The sequence below is a fragment of the Alosa alosa genome, chromosome 6 (assembly GCF_017589495.1).
Source record: "Alosa alosa isolate M-15738 ecotype Scorff River chromosome 6, AALO_Geno_1.1, whole genome shotgun sequence".
Taxonomy (NCBI): domain Eukaryota; kingdom Metazoa; phylum Chordata; class Actinopteri; order Clupeiformes; family Clupeidae; genus Alosa; species Alosa alosa.
Window position 1 is genome coordinate 12,610,480 of NC_063194.1, and position 18,862 is coordinate 12,629,341.

An 18,862-nucleotide genomic window follows, 5' to 3' on the forward strand; every position below is an offset into this window, starting at 1 on the left:
TTCCTGGTTTCTGCCATTAAAATCAGCTGATTAGGAAATACGTCTGATGGATTGGCCTATGCTTATTTTTTACAATCACTTGACAAGCAATTTCTTCTTCTTGGGGTTTATCGGCAGCCTGCATCCAAAATGTTGCATTACAGCAATTTAATTCCGCCTGCGTAATTTTTACAATCACCTGCCCAACTTATTGTCACGTTTATTAATCACTGTCAGTCAATTTCAGTAGGATATCACGTTTACTGTCAACTTTACAACGGGCAAACGTTTATTTCGCTAAGCAGTGTTAATCACTTAACATACTAACGTGGCGAGCTCCATATCTTTCGTAATGGGCCTAATGAATTTCCAACCATTCATAAGGTCCATTCATTCCCATGCTTGAGACACACCCTTGGCCAGTGACGTGATTACGTATGTTTACGCAAAGCTGGCGCTCCGGTTTCCTGGCGGAGAAGATGGCGGCTCCTGGACCGGGGGAGTATTTTAACGTTGGGAGCCATATCTCATGTCTTACATGCTTGGGACAGCGATTGCAAGGAGAGGTTCTCGCCTTCGACTACCAATCGAAGATGCTGACCTTGAGTATCCTTTGGTATTTCACACTGTCGCTGATTTGACTGTGTCTTCGTTTGCAGGGGAGGCCTGGGGTTACTGGTCACTCTTGCCAAATAGAGATCCGCGCAAGCGTAGTTGGGACATATGTTAACACGCTAACATTGATTAGCTTTTCATCTACTCCGTGTTAGTAAACCATTGTCAGATCATGCCAGTTGGTTAAGCAGGTTTGAGTTTGTTCCACTGTTGTTTGTAATGTTGTATAGTGTGGACAATATTTGACCAATTGGTTGGCCCTGGATGGCAGTGACTGCTTGTTTTGTTAGCTAACGTTGCTAGCTGATAGTTGGCAAGGTCTCTTGTCTATGCTCTAGACTCGTGAATGTATCTGCCAACTCTCACCAGGTTTCATTTTAGCAGCTTAGCCACCTTGCTATGATGGCTCGCTCGCTAGCCAGCTGCTACGGCCAGTATGTTTGCAGTGCCAGGATCACTATCTGGCAGTTGTAAAGGGGCGTAATGGTTTTCCTCAGTAGTGCTTGACAGTCGTTTTCTGTCGGCTAACGTTACTGTTTTGTGGAAACTTTAGGTGTCATTCTATGGCCACCAATGTACGAATACAGGTGGCTCCTCTTTTCCTAAGTGTATTTAGCATAGTCAGTGATGTCTTGTAAGATTCCAACTGACAGGAACGTTCGGTTAAGCCAGATAACGTTAACCTTAGCAAGCCAAGCCTGTTAGTTAGCGTGCTACATGCCCCCTAACGAGTCCATTCTGTCGTGGGTATTGGATTCTTTAGGCTCGCAAATTCCACTAACCTTCAGTTGCTCGCTGTCTAAGCTGGCTAGCCATGTGCAACATTGTGCATGTGTTTCATATGCACGTTGTGCTGTTCGTTACATACTTGTAACGTTATTGTGCTAGCTAGGTAACGTTAACGATACTACGCGCTACTAAACTTTAGCTGGCTAACTATCTGACCAGCAAGCTAACGTTAAGGTGCCCTGCCAGGTATTGATTGCGAGGAGAATAGCACAATGTGTGCTCCTACTACACATTTTTCTTTCATTTCGATTTTACGCACACTAACGCATAATTGGTTCTTAATCTATGTGTATGTCAGAAATCCATCAAGAGCTGTAAACATGTTGCTGACTGACTGATTATGCATAGCAAGCCAACGTCAGTCTCAGATCAAATAAGAATGTGCCTACTGAGCAGCTATTGGCTGCATGCCAGTATCGAGTTGCATCATTCCATGTCTTGTTCACTGTTCTTTCCATTTACGTTATTTTCTAAGTTACTTCCCGGCCTTTGTTTGTAATGTTGGGGGGGCGATATTTCTCCAATCCCAAATCTTTAAGTGGAGTTTAAAATATATCGTACGTTTTTATTAGCAGCTTATAGTTATAGGGTGTAGTAGTGCAAGTTACCTGTTGACTCATGGCACCTATCGTTTCTATTGGAATTCGCCAATTTTGAACGAGCAGACAGGCCAAAGACGGTTATACAAGACGGACGGACCCAAGCCATTGCATCGGAATCTTTAATTGCAACTTTTACACCTTTAATACTTACTAGGCATCCACTGTACAATGCCTATGTTTGCATTGTATTGAAGTAGGATAAGGATGGAAGCCAGAAACAGTATTGTGATGGTTTTATTATGTTTTAATTTACTGTATCTCTAGATTGCCCTGGAGCAGTTATGCTGTTGTGCTCATGCACATGATGCTGTTGTGTTTGTGTTCTGTTTTGGTATATGTTATCTGTGTCCAACATGAGCATGCTTAGATCCTGTATGTATCACGTTTCTAAGACCAGGATGTACATTTCTCAGGGGGAGCGCTTTAAGACATCATGTTAGACATCAGGGGGACATTCATGTACGTCCTTTAATGTTATTCATCTTATGTATGTCTGTATGCATGTCCTCTTTCTTATATGAGCTATGCAGAGATGCAAAAGTTGTATCGTAGCGTAGCGTATCGTATAGTATCGTACATGTCAGGTTGAAGGATGGAGCCAATGTCAGGTTTCAGTGTGAGGGTAGAATTTTGATCAGATAGTAACAGCATTTGTATCAGTCATGAAGCATTACACTATCACGATAATGATACATCATGATATTGCACATTTTCTGAAAATTCACTGAAAAATAATTAAGTTAATATAACTTAGCCACATAGAAGGATCTGTTTCTTACTACATTTAGATATACACTTGATAAACAAGGCCTAAATTGCTATTTAAATGTGAGCCTTTTCAAAAACCTGGTAATTTACTTATTTATTCTATTATTTAAATGTAGTTACTTTAACACCCACTTTATAAATGGCAGCTTGGTAGGGCTATTTTTTTGTTCATAACATAATTAGTGCACTATATCATAATATCATGGGGTAGAGTGACCGCAATAGATGATGTGATGTGGCACAGCCCTACATTACCCTGTCTTTGCTTAAGATGAAATGCTACTTTGATACTTATGACACCAGCGGTGGATGAATGGATGTATAATTCCATCTATGTCCATTGATCTCTTTTATAGCATCACACAAAAATGTGGTGAAATAATCTGCAGTTGATGCAATTTCTCCCTCTTCTGTCAAGTAAACTGGCTGCAATGGTACAGGAGACTAAAACATTCCACAATAGCTTTTATGTGTGGTTGGTGAGTTGTCATTTAACAAAGCCTTTAGGGGAGGATCGTATCTTGCTGATCTACCAGGAGTCATTTATATGGACTTTACATTTATGTTTACACAGTAATTTCCCTTTGTTCTCTAATTGTCTCATCACTTTAAGTCATGTCACTGCCTTTGTAATCTGTTGTCAAGTTACTCATTTTCCAAGGCACGGATAGATGAGCAGTTATTTGGGGGTTTTCTGTGAACACATCAATCATGGGAATCGGGTAGTGAAAGAGAGCTTCAGACTGCCTTTTAATTGTAACTGAATAGCATGGCATGTTTCATGGTGCTTTTACAGCATAAGTACAACTGTGATGCCCTAGTTGGGTGGCAGTAACTGGACAGCCTATTCAACCCAGGTGAATTAAACAAAACAAAATAATCCACCATGGATTTTGAGTAGACATATAAGACATGGTAAGTAGTAGTCTAATAATATACACCGAGGCACTGCTACTCTTGCATTTTAAGCACCAGGATCTTCCCAAAGCTGACCACTCTCAGGGATACCCCACTTTTGTATATCTGCAGTTACTAGCAGCATTGTGTCATGCAAGTCGTCCACACTCTCCCAGTGACCTAGTGCTTTACTAAACAGGCCTTTTCTCAACTGTTTGGTTCTGCAGGGGTTCACCATGAGATCCCTTGCTTCAGGTTTTAAAGCCTTTGCCAAAGGGTCACCTTTTGTAATCAAAAGGTCACTGTCTGTAAATGGCACAAACTAAGGAAATTAGCATAGGCAGGCAGAAACAAATTGAGTGAAATTATACTTGAAGCTCACTGACTGAGTGGGCATGCGCTCAAGGTGCCCTCAGTTTCTGTATTTATAGCCAAGTGCTCGTTTCCATAGAAACTTATTTAAAAAATCTCAGCTAATTATTGCAAGCCAGCCTTGACTGTGCACTTCGAAGATTTAACCCTGTCTGTATTTTTTCCCCCCTTTCTATTTTCTTTTTTTTCTCTCTATCCTCTTACCCTCTTCCATCTTTGAAATGCCTAGACCCAACAGTTCCATTGTTGTGTTGTCTCCTCAGGCCCTTTGAGCTAAACAACCTCTAGGCTAGTCACCAAGACTACCGCTAAAGGTTACACTCGGCACGTTGGGAGCAGCCATTTTGCCCTGGCGCTGAACTTGACAGATAGAATGTGGTGCGTATTGGGTGGGAGGAGTGGGGAAACCATTTTTATAGCTCTTAGAAGGAAGTCCGACTTTGTATGGGGTTCTTTGTGGTGAGGCCATGGCCTTGACAATGCTGTGATTATTAGAGGTGTCGGAGTTGAGCTCTTTTGTGTCTACTGTTGTTCCAGACATTTAGCATCCCAGTGGAAAAGTCTTTTCTCTTAAACTTGCGTCCAAGCAGTATTAGTTCTAGTGAACATAGAGCGCGGATTGACATACATTCTTACTTAGCAATTACAAGGTAATGACACATTGGTTGGTCACTATGTAATACTTGAGTATATGTACAACCTATCGGTGTCTTGCTATTCCCAAGATAAAACAATCCTTCCCTGAAGATTATCCAACTCTTTTATGTGTATAATCTTCAGGGAAGGATTGTTTTATCTTGGGAATGGCAAGACACCGATAGGTTTAAACGTTTTTCCCAGAACAAATGGTGTGCACTTAGCTTTTATTGCCCTATTCTTTTCTGTCCAGTTTACAATAGTTTAGTCTTTCTGCCCCAATTTCTCCTTTCTCTTCTGTGTGTCTGTCTTGCACTCTCTTGTACTGCTATTCTTGGAATGTTTCAGCTGATATGTAGACACAAACACTGACATTTTTGGTCATTCCCCTGATCTCTTTTGCACACGACCCTCTTTCAAATCTACACACGCACACACACACACCTCTTTTAATGAGGTCCCGTGAAGAGTTCCCCTGTGGTGGTCCTTGACTCAAACCCCCCTCACAGAGTGTCCTCCGGCCAGTGGAAAGCCCAACTTGCATGATGTAGTCCTGATCAACCTTGCCTACGTGTCGGAGGTCGACATCATCACTGATCGCACGGAAACTCCGCCCCCGCTAGCCTCGCTGAATGTCAACAAGGTAACAGCAAAGATTTTTTTTATTCTTTGGAACATTAGGTTCATCAACCCTCTCTGCTTCTGGGTTCTCACCAGAGATGGGGAACCAAAGACTAGCCTCGGATTCAGAAAGTAAAAGTCCTACCACGTATTAGTTCTACCTGTGCAGTGTGCACTTAGCCTAAAAGATGATTTCACTAATCAGCTGATGTAACTGGTTGAAGAGGTATTATTTATTTATTTATTTGGGACCACGTACAATTTTTAACATAAATTTTGCTATTTGATTCGTTGTACCCGAGTTAGCCTTAGGCTAATTTATATCTGCAGTCTCTAGGCAGGGCACAGTTTAAATCCAACAGACAACATCTAACAAACAACAAGACAGATCACAAATCCTACATCAATATAATGCACATTGTAACATACACACACACACAAACACACACACATACTTGGTCAGCACCACGTTGAAAGACAAGATAAAATAAAAGTAAGAAAAGCAGAATGTCAGTGGTTGCAGAGTTGAATGGTTTTTAATAGGGGTGTCATGATTCTCCAAATCCTCGATTCGATTTAAATTTCGATTTTAAAGTCACGATTTGATTTTCGATCTTTTTAAAATATTACTATTATTGCATTCCTTATGTTATTTACTTTTTTGGGGCCTTTTCTATTTCGGGGACTTTTATTTTGAAACCGCTTTTTATTTTGAAACGTTCCAAGCAGGCTGTAATGTAAACAGAACAAACAGAGACAGTGAAATGAAACAACACAGAATAATAATTTCATTGTTTCAGCACACTCTGAAGAGATCCAAGGTTATCAATGTGCATTTTAAGCCTTACAATAATTTTGGACTTGGATCTTTTCACTTGCTAAGTTGAGTAGGCTAAGTTAGTGTTAATTGACGTGAATGAACGACAAAATACTTCCACAACAGTGATTTCAGAGTAGCAAGAGGGCCTTCGATTTCGGTAGGTTGATGTGTATATTATAACTGGCTGCAACCTAAAATTAGAGGAGTGTTGACACCGCAGTTCAGCACGTGCGTGTGCGTCTTAGCATACATGCTGGACGTGACATTGGGGGTGTGGCTGCATCGTCGATTCTACTTTTGAGTTCGAAGTTTGAGATTGAGATGTAATTTTGATCGATTTCGATAAAAAATCGAAATCGTGACACCCCTAGTTTTTAAGTAATGTTTTAAAGTGTAGTAATGTTCATATTAAAAGTAGTCATTAGAATCAGCTGGTTTATTCAATTGTTGGAACAAATATATAGGTAACCAAAGAGTATAGAGGCCCTGGGCTTCTGTCATAGGGATGCAGGTGTCATATACTTTTTGGAATTTGGTCATTACACATCATGTAGGTTTTTGTTTCTTGGCAGACTTTTATCAGAAGCGACTTAATCACTTTCCCAATCAGTTTTCCATTTAGTGTAGCTTTACATCCACCTCCACAAATAACCAGATAACTGTTCATGGGACTGGTTGGCTATACAAATAGCCTATGATAAATGTCTTCTATCCACATCCCGAACCATACAATGACAAAAACACTTGCCTCATGATGCTTTATCTCACCTTTTGGAAATGTTTAATATAATCTAGGAAACAGGAAACATACCTGAAAATTGGCAAAAAGCTTTAATTATACCCATTCCAAAACCAGGAAAAGACCACACTGATCCCAACAATTATCATCTAATTGCCTTGACAAGTTGCCTTTGCAAAACCATGGAGAGAATGTTGAATAACCAACTCGTATGGATGCTTGAAGCTGAAGAACATTTGAATAATTTCCAGTGTGGTTTCAGACGAGGAAGGAGCACAATGGACCACCTTATAAGATTAGAGTCTTTCATTCGTGACTGTTTTATCAGAAAAGAACATATGATAGCTGTCTATTTTGATCTTGAAAAGGCGTATGATACCACCTGGAGATATGGCATTCTAAAGGATCTGCACTGCATGGGACATTTGCCCCTTTTTATATCAAATTTTTTGTCCAATAGACATTTTCAAGTTCAAATAGGAACTACCTTTTCAAATCCACACCTACAACAAGGTGTTCCTCAGGGAAGCATCCTCTCTGTTACTCTTTTTAGCTTCAAAATCAATAGTATTGTAAGTGCAATTGGTCCAAACTGTTTTTGTAGCCTTTATGTTGACGATCTCTGTATTTGCTACAGAGGGAAATATATGAGCATTATTGAAAGGCAGCTGCAGTTATGCATAAATAAAATTAGTAGATGGTCAGTTGAAAATGGTTTTAGGTTTTCCAAAACAAAAACTGTATGCACACATTTTTGCCTACTACGATCTTTGCATCATGACCCTTCACTTTACTTGGATGGTGAAGCCATCAAAGTAGTAAAAGAGGTTAAATTCCTTTGACTTACTTTTGAAAACAAACTATCTTTCATTCCACACATGAAGTGTTTGAGAAATAGATGCTTCGGAGCTTTGGACATTATAAAAGTACTGGCGAAAACAAAGTGGGGGGGCTGAACAAACTGTGCTAATGCGCCTATACAGAGTGCTTGTGAGATCCCGATTGGACTATGGGAGTATTGTTTATAGACCCTACCTTGAGGATCTGAACATCAACATGGACAGTGTAACGCAGACTCATTTTTGCTCTATTCCCCCGTGGAATTTGAGACGACCTGAAATTGTTAAGGATTTAAGTCACAGTAAGTAATCAAGAACCCACCCAAATGAGTACCAGCAGCAGTATATGGATGTGCGATGTCACTTCCCCTCCCACATTCCCATTCATACTGATTGTTCCAGAGCGGATAACTGTGTCATCAGCAATGGTAGTTGGACAGAATCAGTGTGGACTACAAATACCAGGAATATGTTCTATTTTTACGGCTGAGGCTCGTGCCTTATATTTGGCACTTGAATATATAGATCCCCTGTCAGTGAGACACATTTTGATCTGTTGCCCTGCCTTGAAAACCAAAAGACAACAATTTTATCATCAAAATTCTATAGCTGATGTTTTTAGTAATGTCCCACCTTTGAAGGTTTTAGAATATCTTATTAGCATAGATTTTAAGAAACATATATTTAAGTTTCTATAACGCACACAGTGCTCTGGCCATTAAATAGCCTTAGTTGCGGAAATGGCCTTAAATTAAACAAACAAACAAACAAACTATCCACATCCCTACTGAGTAGCTGAGAAATAATCGAGTCTCAATGTGCACCGCCATCAGACATGAGCATAACTGCAGGACTGCAGCTGCCATATTAATTTTGAGTATTTGGTCATTACACATCAGTATTAAGTGGCTCTTACTATTATCACTGTTTACCAAATTTCCCTCACGGGATCAAAAGGGTATATATACATACTTACTTACTTACTTACTTACTTACTTACTTACTTATTATTTCTATGTGTTGGTTCTTTTGATGTAAACATTGTGCACTCTCTGTCTCTCCCTCTCTTTCTCTTTCTGTCTTCCTGGACTTGTGTGAAGAGCACATAGCAGACCCGCCCTGTACGACTTAATTAGCCTTCATCATCAGCAGTAACAGAAAATTTTACTCTGTCCTTTTTATTTTTTAGAGTTGAGGCTGCACATTTATTTAGAGGCTGGATAGTTTCAGTTTTTAATTGACTATTTTAATGCATGATGGTAGTTGACTTCCGTTGTTTACGCCGTCTTTGTGAAGTATTCAATTTATTTTGGCATTTGAGTTGTTGTACTTGGTGAGTTGTTCCACTGTGGTCTATTTTGTTTAATTTGCATTGTTTTGGTGATCCAGTTGTTGACTTTTATTTGTGTGTTTGTATTTCCTGTAGCTTGCCAATAGAGCCCGGATGGAGAAAGAAGACAAGTTGTCTCAAGCTTATGCAATTAGTGCTGGAGTCTCCTTGGAGGGTCAGCAGCTATTTCAGACCATACACAAAACGTAAGGATCGGTCTATACACAGACACTTTAAACAAATACTATACAAAATTCTATGAACATAGACTGTACACAAAAACACACGGCATTGTCTATACTCGCATCCAGGAAATGCTGAAAACATAAGCCACAGTCTACACGCATACACCTAGCGACGAAAGACATGGTCCACACGCAAACATGACTGTAGGCAAAGTGCAAATCTGGTAAAAAAAAAGACCACATTAAATTGATCAAAATTCCATTTATAAAAGGGTAAATATCAAAGGGAGTGAATACTTTTTATAGGCACTGTAAGTGAAAGTGCTTTCTATGACCCCAGTGCTATTACACTCTGAAAAGATGAAAAGAAGGGTTTTTTCCCCTTTATCCTCCCTTAACCACACAGACTTTTCTCCTTTCGTGTGTGTGTGTTTCTCTGCATCACACATGCAAAGGTGTGTTAACCTATCCTTGATATTTTCTGATGTTTCTCTGCAGTATCAAAGACTGTCGGTGGCAGGAGAAGAACATCATTGTGATGGATGATGTGGTCGTCTCCCCACCTTATCAGGTGGACAACTGCAAGGGCAAGGAGGGGAGCGCTTTAAGTCACGTACGCAAAATAGTGAGTCTGATATGGCAATTTCATCCTATATATATATATATATATATATATATATATATATATATATATATATATATATATATATATATATATATATATATATATACACACATATATACACACACACACTCACATGGACATCTGAAAACTCATACATCTACATGTTTACTCTCTGTGTGTGTGTGTAAAAGTGCCCATTTGGCTAGAGTGGTTGTGCATTGAACAAACTATGATTGACTGTTCACTGAGAGATTCATGTTTGCATGTGTATATCTGAATAACTAAGATAATAATAAGACAGCTTTGAGAGCATTTGCTGCTACCTCTCCTCTGCCCCCATCCATCTGGGCTCTTGCTTTTTCACACACCCTCTCCTCTTGTCTTCTCTACTAACCTCCCTCTCAACCTCTCATCTGCAGGTTGAAAAGCATTTCCGGGACGTAGAGAGTCAGAAGTCCCTCCAGCGACCACAAGCACAGCAAACACAGAAGGACTCCTCCACGTTATCATCCTGAGCAGAGGCAACCAATCAACAAACAGACAGACGAACAGACCGACAAGAAAGATCAACACCACCACGGCGAAGGCAGTTCCTCCTTTTTTTTTTTTTTTTTTTTTTTTCCCAAGTCCCCCCATTTGATTTTTCTTTCGCTCTCCACAGCCTGAGAGCAGCAGTGTGTCTCCGTCAGGGTGGGAGGGGAGTAGGGATTGAAAGAGGTCTCGATGAGATGTCAAATGTCGATCTGTTCTCGAGGGTAGACCAGCACATCCTCCGTTATCAGGAGGAGGGGAAACTATCCCCCAAGGTTTTTTTTTTTTTTTTTTTTTTTTTTTAAAGATAATTTAATTAAATAAATATTTACCCCCATACTGCCCCTCCTTACCTTGATCCCCAACCCCAACCCCACCCCCTCGGCCAAACACCAGTAACCCCACCCCTCTCCCGTGCTCTACACATGAGCTCATCTGTTCATTCTTTCTCTTCTTGTTCAACTTCTTCCTTCTTCCTCTCTCATTCTCTCTCACCCCCCACCCCATGTCTCCATCAGTCTACATGAGCAGCAGAAGGAACAGAAATTGATTTCCGTCTTTTGTCACTCTGCCTCTGTCCCCACATTTGCCCTTTTAAAACAACCAAGGACAAAAAAGGTGGCTTGAAACGCAGTGGATGGAAGACTGCAAAGACCCTGTGTTTACAGCGGGACTGAGAGTGGTGCGCAGGGTTAAAGAAGCGCAGCTGCAAACGCCCTTGTTTGGAGCCATCAGCCGACAAGAAGTCAGTACCGTATGTGAAGGGTGGAAAAGGACATGGGAGTGTACTTGCATGGGCAGGTCTGTTTTTCCCTTGACTGGTTCTGCTGAAGGTAGCAGTGTCATCCCTTACTTCTGAGGGGAAGGTTTTTTTTTTTTTTTTTGTAACTCTTTATATTTTGCCCACTATTCTTGAATGAGTTTGATCCAGGTGAGAGGTTGGACAGTTCTTCTTTTTTCTTTTCTTTTTTTTTCTTCTTTTTTTTTTAAATCCAAGTTTCTATGTTTTGTTGAGGAAGGGCTTTACAGAATACAGAAAGGGACAGGACATGAGTTTCAGTGACTGATCTTTGAGCTGGAGTCTCTTTCTCATGGTACACCTCAAGAGAGGGAGCATGGTGCCCTCCCTCCTTTCCACCCATCCACAAACATAGGGCTATGCCCCCACTTGCTCGAAACACCGATCTCATCCATAATGGTCCTCGACTCTACATTACAATATTTCTTCCACGACGGGACCACAGTAGTTTTTCTTTCTGTTCTCTGTTTTTAAGCTCTTCCTCACTCCATCCTTGACCGACATTTCCACCTGTGAGGTGTGGGAAGCTCTCTTCTCTTAGCTCGATGCATTCCTGACGTGCTCCAGCAGCAGAGCTGCTTCTTTTGGCTTTTTTTTTTTCTCTCCAAAAGAACAAAACAAGGTTGACATCCAAGCAAAAGCCAGTGAAAACCAGGCCAGTCACCACACTCTCTGCTTTCCATGCTGCTGTTGTGGTGATGGCCTTTTTTTTTTTTTTTTTTTTTTGCGGAGAACGTGAAACAAAGACGAAGGATCAACCCTGGCTCAACCCAACGCCCCTTTTACGCTTCCATTACCTAACACACCCCCCCCCTCCCCGGACACTATCAATGAACAGAAGCCGAGAGATGCGCTCCCACGCTGTGAACCAGTCCGACCTCACGGTGTGAGTGTGTATGTGCGTGCGTGAGTGTGTGTGCGTGTATGAACGAGGCTGCCGATGCCTAGGTTTCTTTCCCAGTATTTTATTTTTTATTTTTCAATAGTAACATTAAAATAAAAAGTGAAAACAATCCTTATCTTTGTATGTTTTTTTTTTTTTTTTTTTTTTGTCTATGAATGTGCTGGTAAGTCATGACTTAAAAGGTAATAGACCTGTTAACTTGAAGAGGGAAGTTGGACGTTTTCATGCTGAAAACGTCCAACTTCCCTCTTCAAGTTAACAGGTCGTAAGGAATTACCAAAGATCATCTTTCTATGGATTTACTTAAACACTCTTAAATATTATAACCCTGGACTGAATGACAACCATGATGACAACACACAGGATGTACGCGAAAATGTGAGAACGCGAATGTCGCCGGCAGATGGCGTGAAATCGCTGATTTATTTATTTTTTTTCCTGTCCAACGTGGATCTGTTCTTTATGTGGTCCACTTTTTTATGTAAACGCGAACTTAAATGTTAATTAAAGTAAGAAAATGCGGAAGTTTAATGAAACAATAAAGAGTTCCGTCAGTGTTCCGGCGATCTTTAAAGTGGAAATTGCCAGGTTTTGTATCGCAATCAACTGACTCGGCCAAATGACACCCGAGAATGACCGGTAGGCCGATAGCCTACTTCTTATACCTACCTGCATGTGATGTTAGTAGAGCGAGATGAATTCAGGAGTTGTCATCGTCTTCTCATCTGACTTGTGTCTACACCAGTCACTGCCTGCCATAACGACCAGCTCATTGTGGGGGCCCCTCCCTTTTCAATCGTTTAAGGTTAAGTGGATTGTTACACCACGGACGGAAAGGGGATGCGCTTGGTCAGAATTATGTTTTATTTATTATTTAAGCACACCAAGGTGTCACATTCCACCGATTGTCTACTTCCATTTACGTTTTTGTGCTGTCCATTGTGCTGGGGTAAAGAGAAGGCTCAGTTCTCTTCTGGAGACAGACCATGGAGCATCCATTAGGGAAATCTGAAATTGCGCTTCCCACACGCGCATTAAAGGTTTATCCTAGTGTGGACTACCCACGCTTCGACAGTTATGTAATACGGCAAAAATAATTCTTTGAAATTGTGGGCCAACTGAAAGACTATGCATCTAACCCCACGAACCCATGGTGGAACACATTTACATGCATGTGATCTAAATGTAGATCATATGACTTGGACGAATTTGTTGAGGAAAGTCAACAATGAATTGTCTAACATGATGGGACGTCTAGCATGGGACATCTGCAGAGAGAGATTACAGGATTAGAGTCCATACTCCAATAGAGGAAGAGGGGGCTGTGTCCGAAATAGGCTAGATTCGGGGGAGAGCGTACATGGGTAAAGTTGATGCGCACTGGTGTGTTCGGACGCAATGAGATCAAACGAGGATTTCAACATGGGCAAAACAAAGGTAACATACATTTTATGCTTACTTTGTTCAAAATTTATTAATAAACGTTCATTCCATCATTAGGCTATATTTTTTGACATGGAGTGACGGTAGGGTGGACATTTTGGAGTTGCTTGTCATTTTAAGTTTCATCTGAAGAAAGCAATTTAATACTGGTCTCATCCTCCGTATGGTTTCATTTTACACTTACAGATGAATCGTTCACCATCATTTCCTCATATACAATGGAAGTAGGCTACTCGCTGAACTCACTGATAACACGGAGTAAGATCACCCGAAGAGGTAACCGTTTCAGAATACGACACAATTTCTTAAACAGAATATGCTGGTCTTCACTTTCCTACTAGTCGGTCTTTCTTCAGTGGGAAGTTCCAGGTTATGCTCGTACATATGTCAGTGCTACGAGCACTCAGACCTGGTAGACTGTCGCGCCAGAAAGCTTACCAGCGTGCCGCACGGATTGCCGCATGGCACGTGGCTCCTGGACCTCGGTGGTAACGTCTTGACAGAGTTGCGGAGCAGGACATTCGCCGGACTTTGGTCCATGCGGATTCTGGTCCTTTCGGAGAGTCATATTCAGCAGATTCACCCACAGGTTGGCAATGTTTGACCTTAATGCTATGAAATTATATACAGTTCATGTTTGGTCAATTGAATAGCCTATGTAAAATGTAGCCTACTCTATAAATCCCAAACAAATATCTACATTGAATGAATATGAAATTATTTTCAGTACCATACTTTATCTATACTGAAACACAGTTGTTATTGCTTAATGAACGAATGATGCATTGGAATGTAGATATCATATGGTTTGAACCTCTTTACATTTTCCTTCGGGGCCTTCTAGGCTTTCTACTCTCTCTCCTTCCTGGAAAAGCTGGACATGAGCCGTAATCACATCTCTGAGCTACCAGTGGACTTCTCCCAGAGCCTGTCCTCTCTGAAGGAGCTGCGTCTGGACCACAACGCTCTGGAGCAGGTAGCTCCCCACAGCCTGGAGCACCTTGAGAGCTTGGAAAAGCTGGACCTGAGCCACAATCACATCCTCAACCTGGGGCCCGGCGCCTTCCGTGGACTGTCCCGTCTGAGGCACCTCTACCTGCAATCTAACTGGCTGGGCACGGTACGCGACGGCTCCTTCTCCATGCTACCAGGCTTGGAGCTTCTGCTGCTGGGCCACAACAACATCTCACTAATCGAGACGGACGCATTTGCACCGCTCCACAGCCTCGCCTTACTGGGCCTAGAGGGCAACCGCTTGGAGCACCTCAAGTTCAAGACCTTCCTAAACCTGCACACGTCCGGCACACACCTGCAGCTGGCTGCCAACCCCTGGAGCTGCGATTGTGACCTGCACCGGGTTTTTGGCAAGATCCTCAGCGTGCGCCACCTGCACGTAGACGACTACCGCAACGTGACGTGCCGCGAGCCGTGGCAGCTGGCCGGCGCCTCGCTGGCCGGCATAGACAGCCAGCTCTGCATGGCCGAGACCGCTACCGTGCTTATCATCACCGGCGCTGTGCTTGTAACAGTCATCGCGGCTCTGGTGACCGCTGAACACAATCGCAAACAGAAGACCAAGGGATGGAGAGAAGCCGATGCGCAGGACCTGCAGGAGAAGTGAGGGAGGAGAGGGAGAGACGGTATGGCAGGGGTCTCAAACTCCCAGCCCAATTCTGGCCCGCGACGTATGTCAAAATAATAATGTAATCCGGCCCTCGAAGGTATTTTTAATTGCGACAAACAACGATACTCTCCTCCACTATTTGCTAGACATCCAGAGCTTGATTCAAACCCAAAATCGCTGCACAAAGTTTTCAGGATTACACGCGAGAAACACGAAGACGTGCATTTGTAATGACACGGAAGCATGCAGGCCAAAGTTTTGCACAAATTGAAGCAGAAATAGGCCTACACCAAATGTTGAAAAATGTCTTAGGCTATGATATTCACCTATTCTATCTGAAGGAGAATATCCTTTTGTAGATTATGATCGATCGTCTATTGACAGTGATAGTCACGGTGAGTCATGTGAATGGAGGTGCGTCTTTGCGTGTATACGGTGTCCACTAAGCATACCATCAGGCGCGCCTGCAGGTGTACGTCCGTACGCACTGTGCGTACCATCAGGCTACTCAACAAGAGAAAATTTCCTGTGTGTGTTTTGGCCCACCATACCTTCCCAACTATGGACAGTATCCCATTAGCTGCATGCCATCAGGCTACAATTTTCTATTGAAGTTAGTGAACACGTTATCAAAATTAACGCGCACACATTTTGTTTGAGCAGGAGAGAGAGAATGCGCACGCAGGCACGCAACTAGGCTACTTGTTTTCTTTTACTCGGCTATCTATATTATCAGCACACAATGTTGAGCTAATTCACTAACTCAATACTCATCATGGACATCACAAGTTTAAACAACGAAAACAGAAAGAATGGATGCAGCAAACCTAGGAGTTATTCCAGATGGGCAAGAACAAGGTGGGCAATTGCTTGTCAGAACGTTAGACTGCATTAGACAGCTGTTTAAAGCCAGACGTCACGGTAAGCTAGAACAAAACTAAAGGTAACTTTAGCCTGTATATGGCTGTATCAAGTTGTCCAAATGAATAGGTCATTGAAGACGTTGTTGTTGTATTATTGCATGTGAATGTTGCTATGCAAACCGGGAAACGGACAAATATTGTCCACGCGCGAATTTTGTTTTGCGGGGGGGGGTGTGGGTGTGCGTACCATAGCATTAATTCCTGCAGGCGCCCCTGCATACCATGCTTATTTCGACCCTCTGCCCAACATAGCTTGGAGGTTGCAGTGGTAATCGTGATGATAAGTGTCCGTAATGGACGTGGTACAGACAGCAGGGCTAGTAGAAATGGGGCTCTGAAGAACAAAAAGTCACCCGCGATAGGAACTGATTTGACCAGGATACTTTATTGTAGGCCTTGTGGTTATAGGCTAGTAATAGTTGACTATTGTTGGTATACATCTTAGGTGTTTTCCTGTTATGTGAGTAATATGACAAAAAAGAAAATAAACCTGCTCAAATATGTTCATCCAGTATTTACTGAAAGGTGCATCATTTGAGGTGCTTGTCATCCAGTGGCAAATTAGATGGGTAAATTGTATCCCCTTCTTAAACTTTTGTTTGATTTTTACATTTACAGTAGGACTTCATCTCTGACCACTTTCAAGCCATGGCCTTTTGAATTTTTGATATAAAAATCCAATGGTGTTGCTTTCTTAACCCTGACGCCGTTTGCCAGGTTTAAAAAAAGTTATGAGAGGAAAATATTTGTATTTGGTGTGAAACATACACATAGGCCTACCTGTTTCTATGTTTTTTTGTTTGTTTTTATAATTTGTATTAATATTTATTTTATCATTATTTTATTTATAAGCTAAGGTTGCTAGCACAGGTGTCTAAAATTAGATAAAAAAAACTTGCACTTTCTGTTTGTAGTTTTGTGTTTGAAAATACAGTATTTGAAAAAACATAGCATTTTAGGAAATCGCCGTTCTTTTTTGTATTATTCTTTAACACTGACGTGGCCCTCCAATCAGATGACATTGGCAGAAGTGGCCCTCAGCTCATTTGAGTTTGAGACCCCTGCGGTATGGGCTTCAGAAGTGTTTTTGCATTGCCATTTCTTCGTAACACAACTTGCTTACCGTTTTTATTTATTTGGACCGTTTTTTAAATAAGTTGGATTCCAACAGTTGCTTGAAGGTATTACAGGGGATTGCAACTCTTGTAAATGTATGCAGCAAAGTTGTACAAAAGGACATACAACTGACTGGGGCAAAACTTTTACTTAGAGACAATCCCACCTATAACACCCAAGGCATATAGCCTTGAAAACATTATAGAATATTTTTTTTCCCCCTGTGAGAACTGTAATATGCATAAATGGCTGAACCTTCATTTCACCTCCACTGTATGTGAAACACAGTGATGGTGACCTCACGTTTATGAGTGTGCGTAATCTCTGGGCATTTGAGGTAGCATAAGCCTCAACTTGCATTGGATACGCCAGGCTTGGGAAAAAATCACCATTTTATTTCTGACTTCATTGAGGTCTTTGTCAATCAAAACACTGTTCGTCGTTCCCTTTTATACACTGCAGAATAATCTATACTAATATCATGTGAAATACTACAATATAATGCTATGACACATTTTGAGCACTATGAAGATAAATGGAAACTGGACACTAAATTTATTTATTTATTCACAAATTATGATACAATATTATGATGATATGAACACTCCATTTATAGATAATTTAAATGTACAAATTGAAGAAAGCATCCTGCAAATGAGTGGTAGTCTCTTGTGGGGAAGTCACTACATCCTATAGTCTCTCTTTGTAATGAGATACTCTGACACAATAAATATTTAAACGGACAACACTATTCTGTGAGCATACCGGCTTTCTGCTGCTCTAGTTTAGTGTCTCTTCATTGATGAAGTAGAGCTCCTAGGTCATCTGTTTAATTGTTGGGCAGCCGTGGCCTACTGGTTAGTGCTTCGGACTTGGAACCAGAGGGTTGCCGGTTCAAACCCCGACCTGTAGGCATGACTGAAGTGCCCTTGAGCAAGGCACCTAACCCCTCCCCGAGCGCTGCTGTTGTTGCAGGCAGCTCACTGCGCCGGGATTAGTGTGTGCTTCACCTCACTGTGTGCTGAGTGTGTTTCACTAATTCACGGATTGGGATAAATGCAGAGACCAAATTTCCCCCATGGGATCAAAATAATATATATACTTATACTTAATTGTACTAAAAAGTCATGCATACCTGTCTACAATTTTTTTTTTTTACCTGGTCAGACAATATAAGTGTGCATAATATGAGTTTTCCCTGATGAAGAATGTTTCTCATAAGCATTTGAGGTGATTTTGTTTGTTTGGTCTTGAGTTATTTTTCCATAAAAACATTGTTAATAAATGATTACTTATCAACATACTATTGCAGGTTAAGTTTATATTATTTATTTTAAGATGAAACAACATTTACATTAATAAGTGTCTGTTTGATGAGGCCCACTCTTTGTCACAGCAAATAAGAAGTAAATCAAGACTTCAGTCTTCAGACCATATTACCTGACACCAGTGCCGTAGACAGAATAATTTGACACTTTTATCCAAAGTAAATGACATAGAATAAAATGCTTATGTGGGTTCAGTTCAATTAGCATGTGCTATCTGGATCTTAGTATCAAATATCTAAAAAAAAACTATTCGTAAGGTTTGTTATGGGGATGTGTGAAGTTGCAGATATAACTGACCACTGTGCACTGTAGAGATGTTAAATTCCTAGTGCTACAGGTTTATATCACTGGGAATTTAGGAATAGGATATAGATTTC

General features: G+C 41.2%; 2 protein-coding genes across 2 annotated transcripts; both read left to right on the top strand.

The window, feature by feature from the left end:
• The first annotated feature begins 300 nt into the window (after positions 1-300).
• lsm12a (LSM12 homolog a) lies at positions 301-10,419 on the top strand. Its single transcript, XM_048246471.1, has 5 exons — positions 301-585; positions 5,168-5,301; positions 9,104-9,213; positions 9,691-9,817; positions 10,237-10,419. Exons 1-5 carry the CDS (start codon positions 417-419, stop codon positions 10,330-10,332), a joined length of 636 nt encoding a protein of 211 aa, XP_048102428.1. The 5' UTR covers positions 301-416; the 3' UTR covers positions 10,333-10,419.
• Positions 10,420-13,270: 2,851 nt separating this feature from the next.
• On the top strand, positions 13,271-15,233 carry si:ch211-237i5.4 (slit homolog 2 protein). The gene is made up of 3 exons (XM_048246455.1): positions 13,271-13,488; positions 13,681-14,083; positions 14,339-15,233. Exons 2-3 carry the CDS (start codon positions 13,811-13,813, stop codon positions 15,113-15,115), a joined length of 1,050 nt encoding a protein of 349 aa, XP_048102412.1. The 5' UTR covers positions 13,271-13,488; positions 13,681-13,810; the 3' UTR covers positions 15,116-15,233.
• The last annotated feature ends 3,629 nt before the right edge of the window (positions 15,234-18,862 follow it).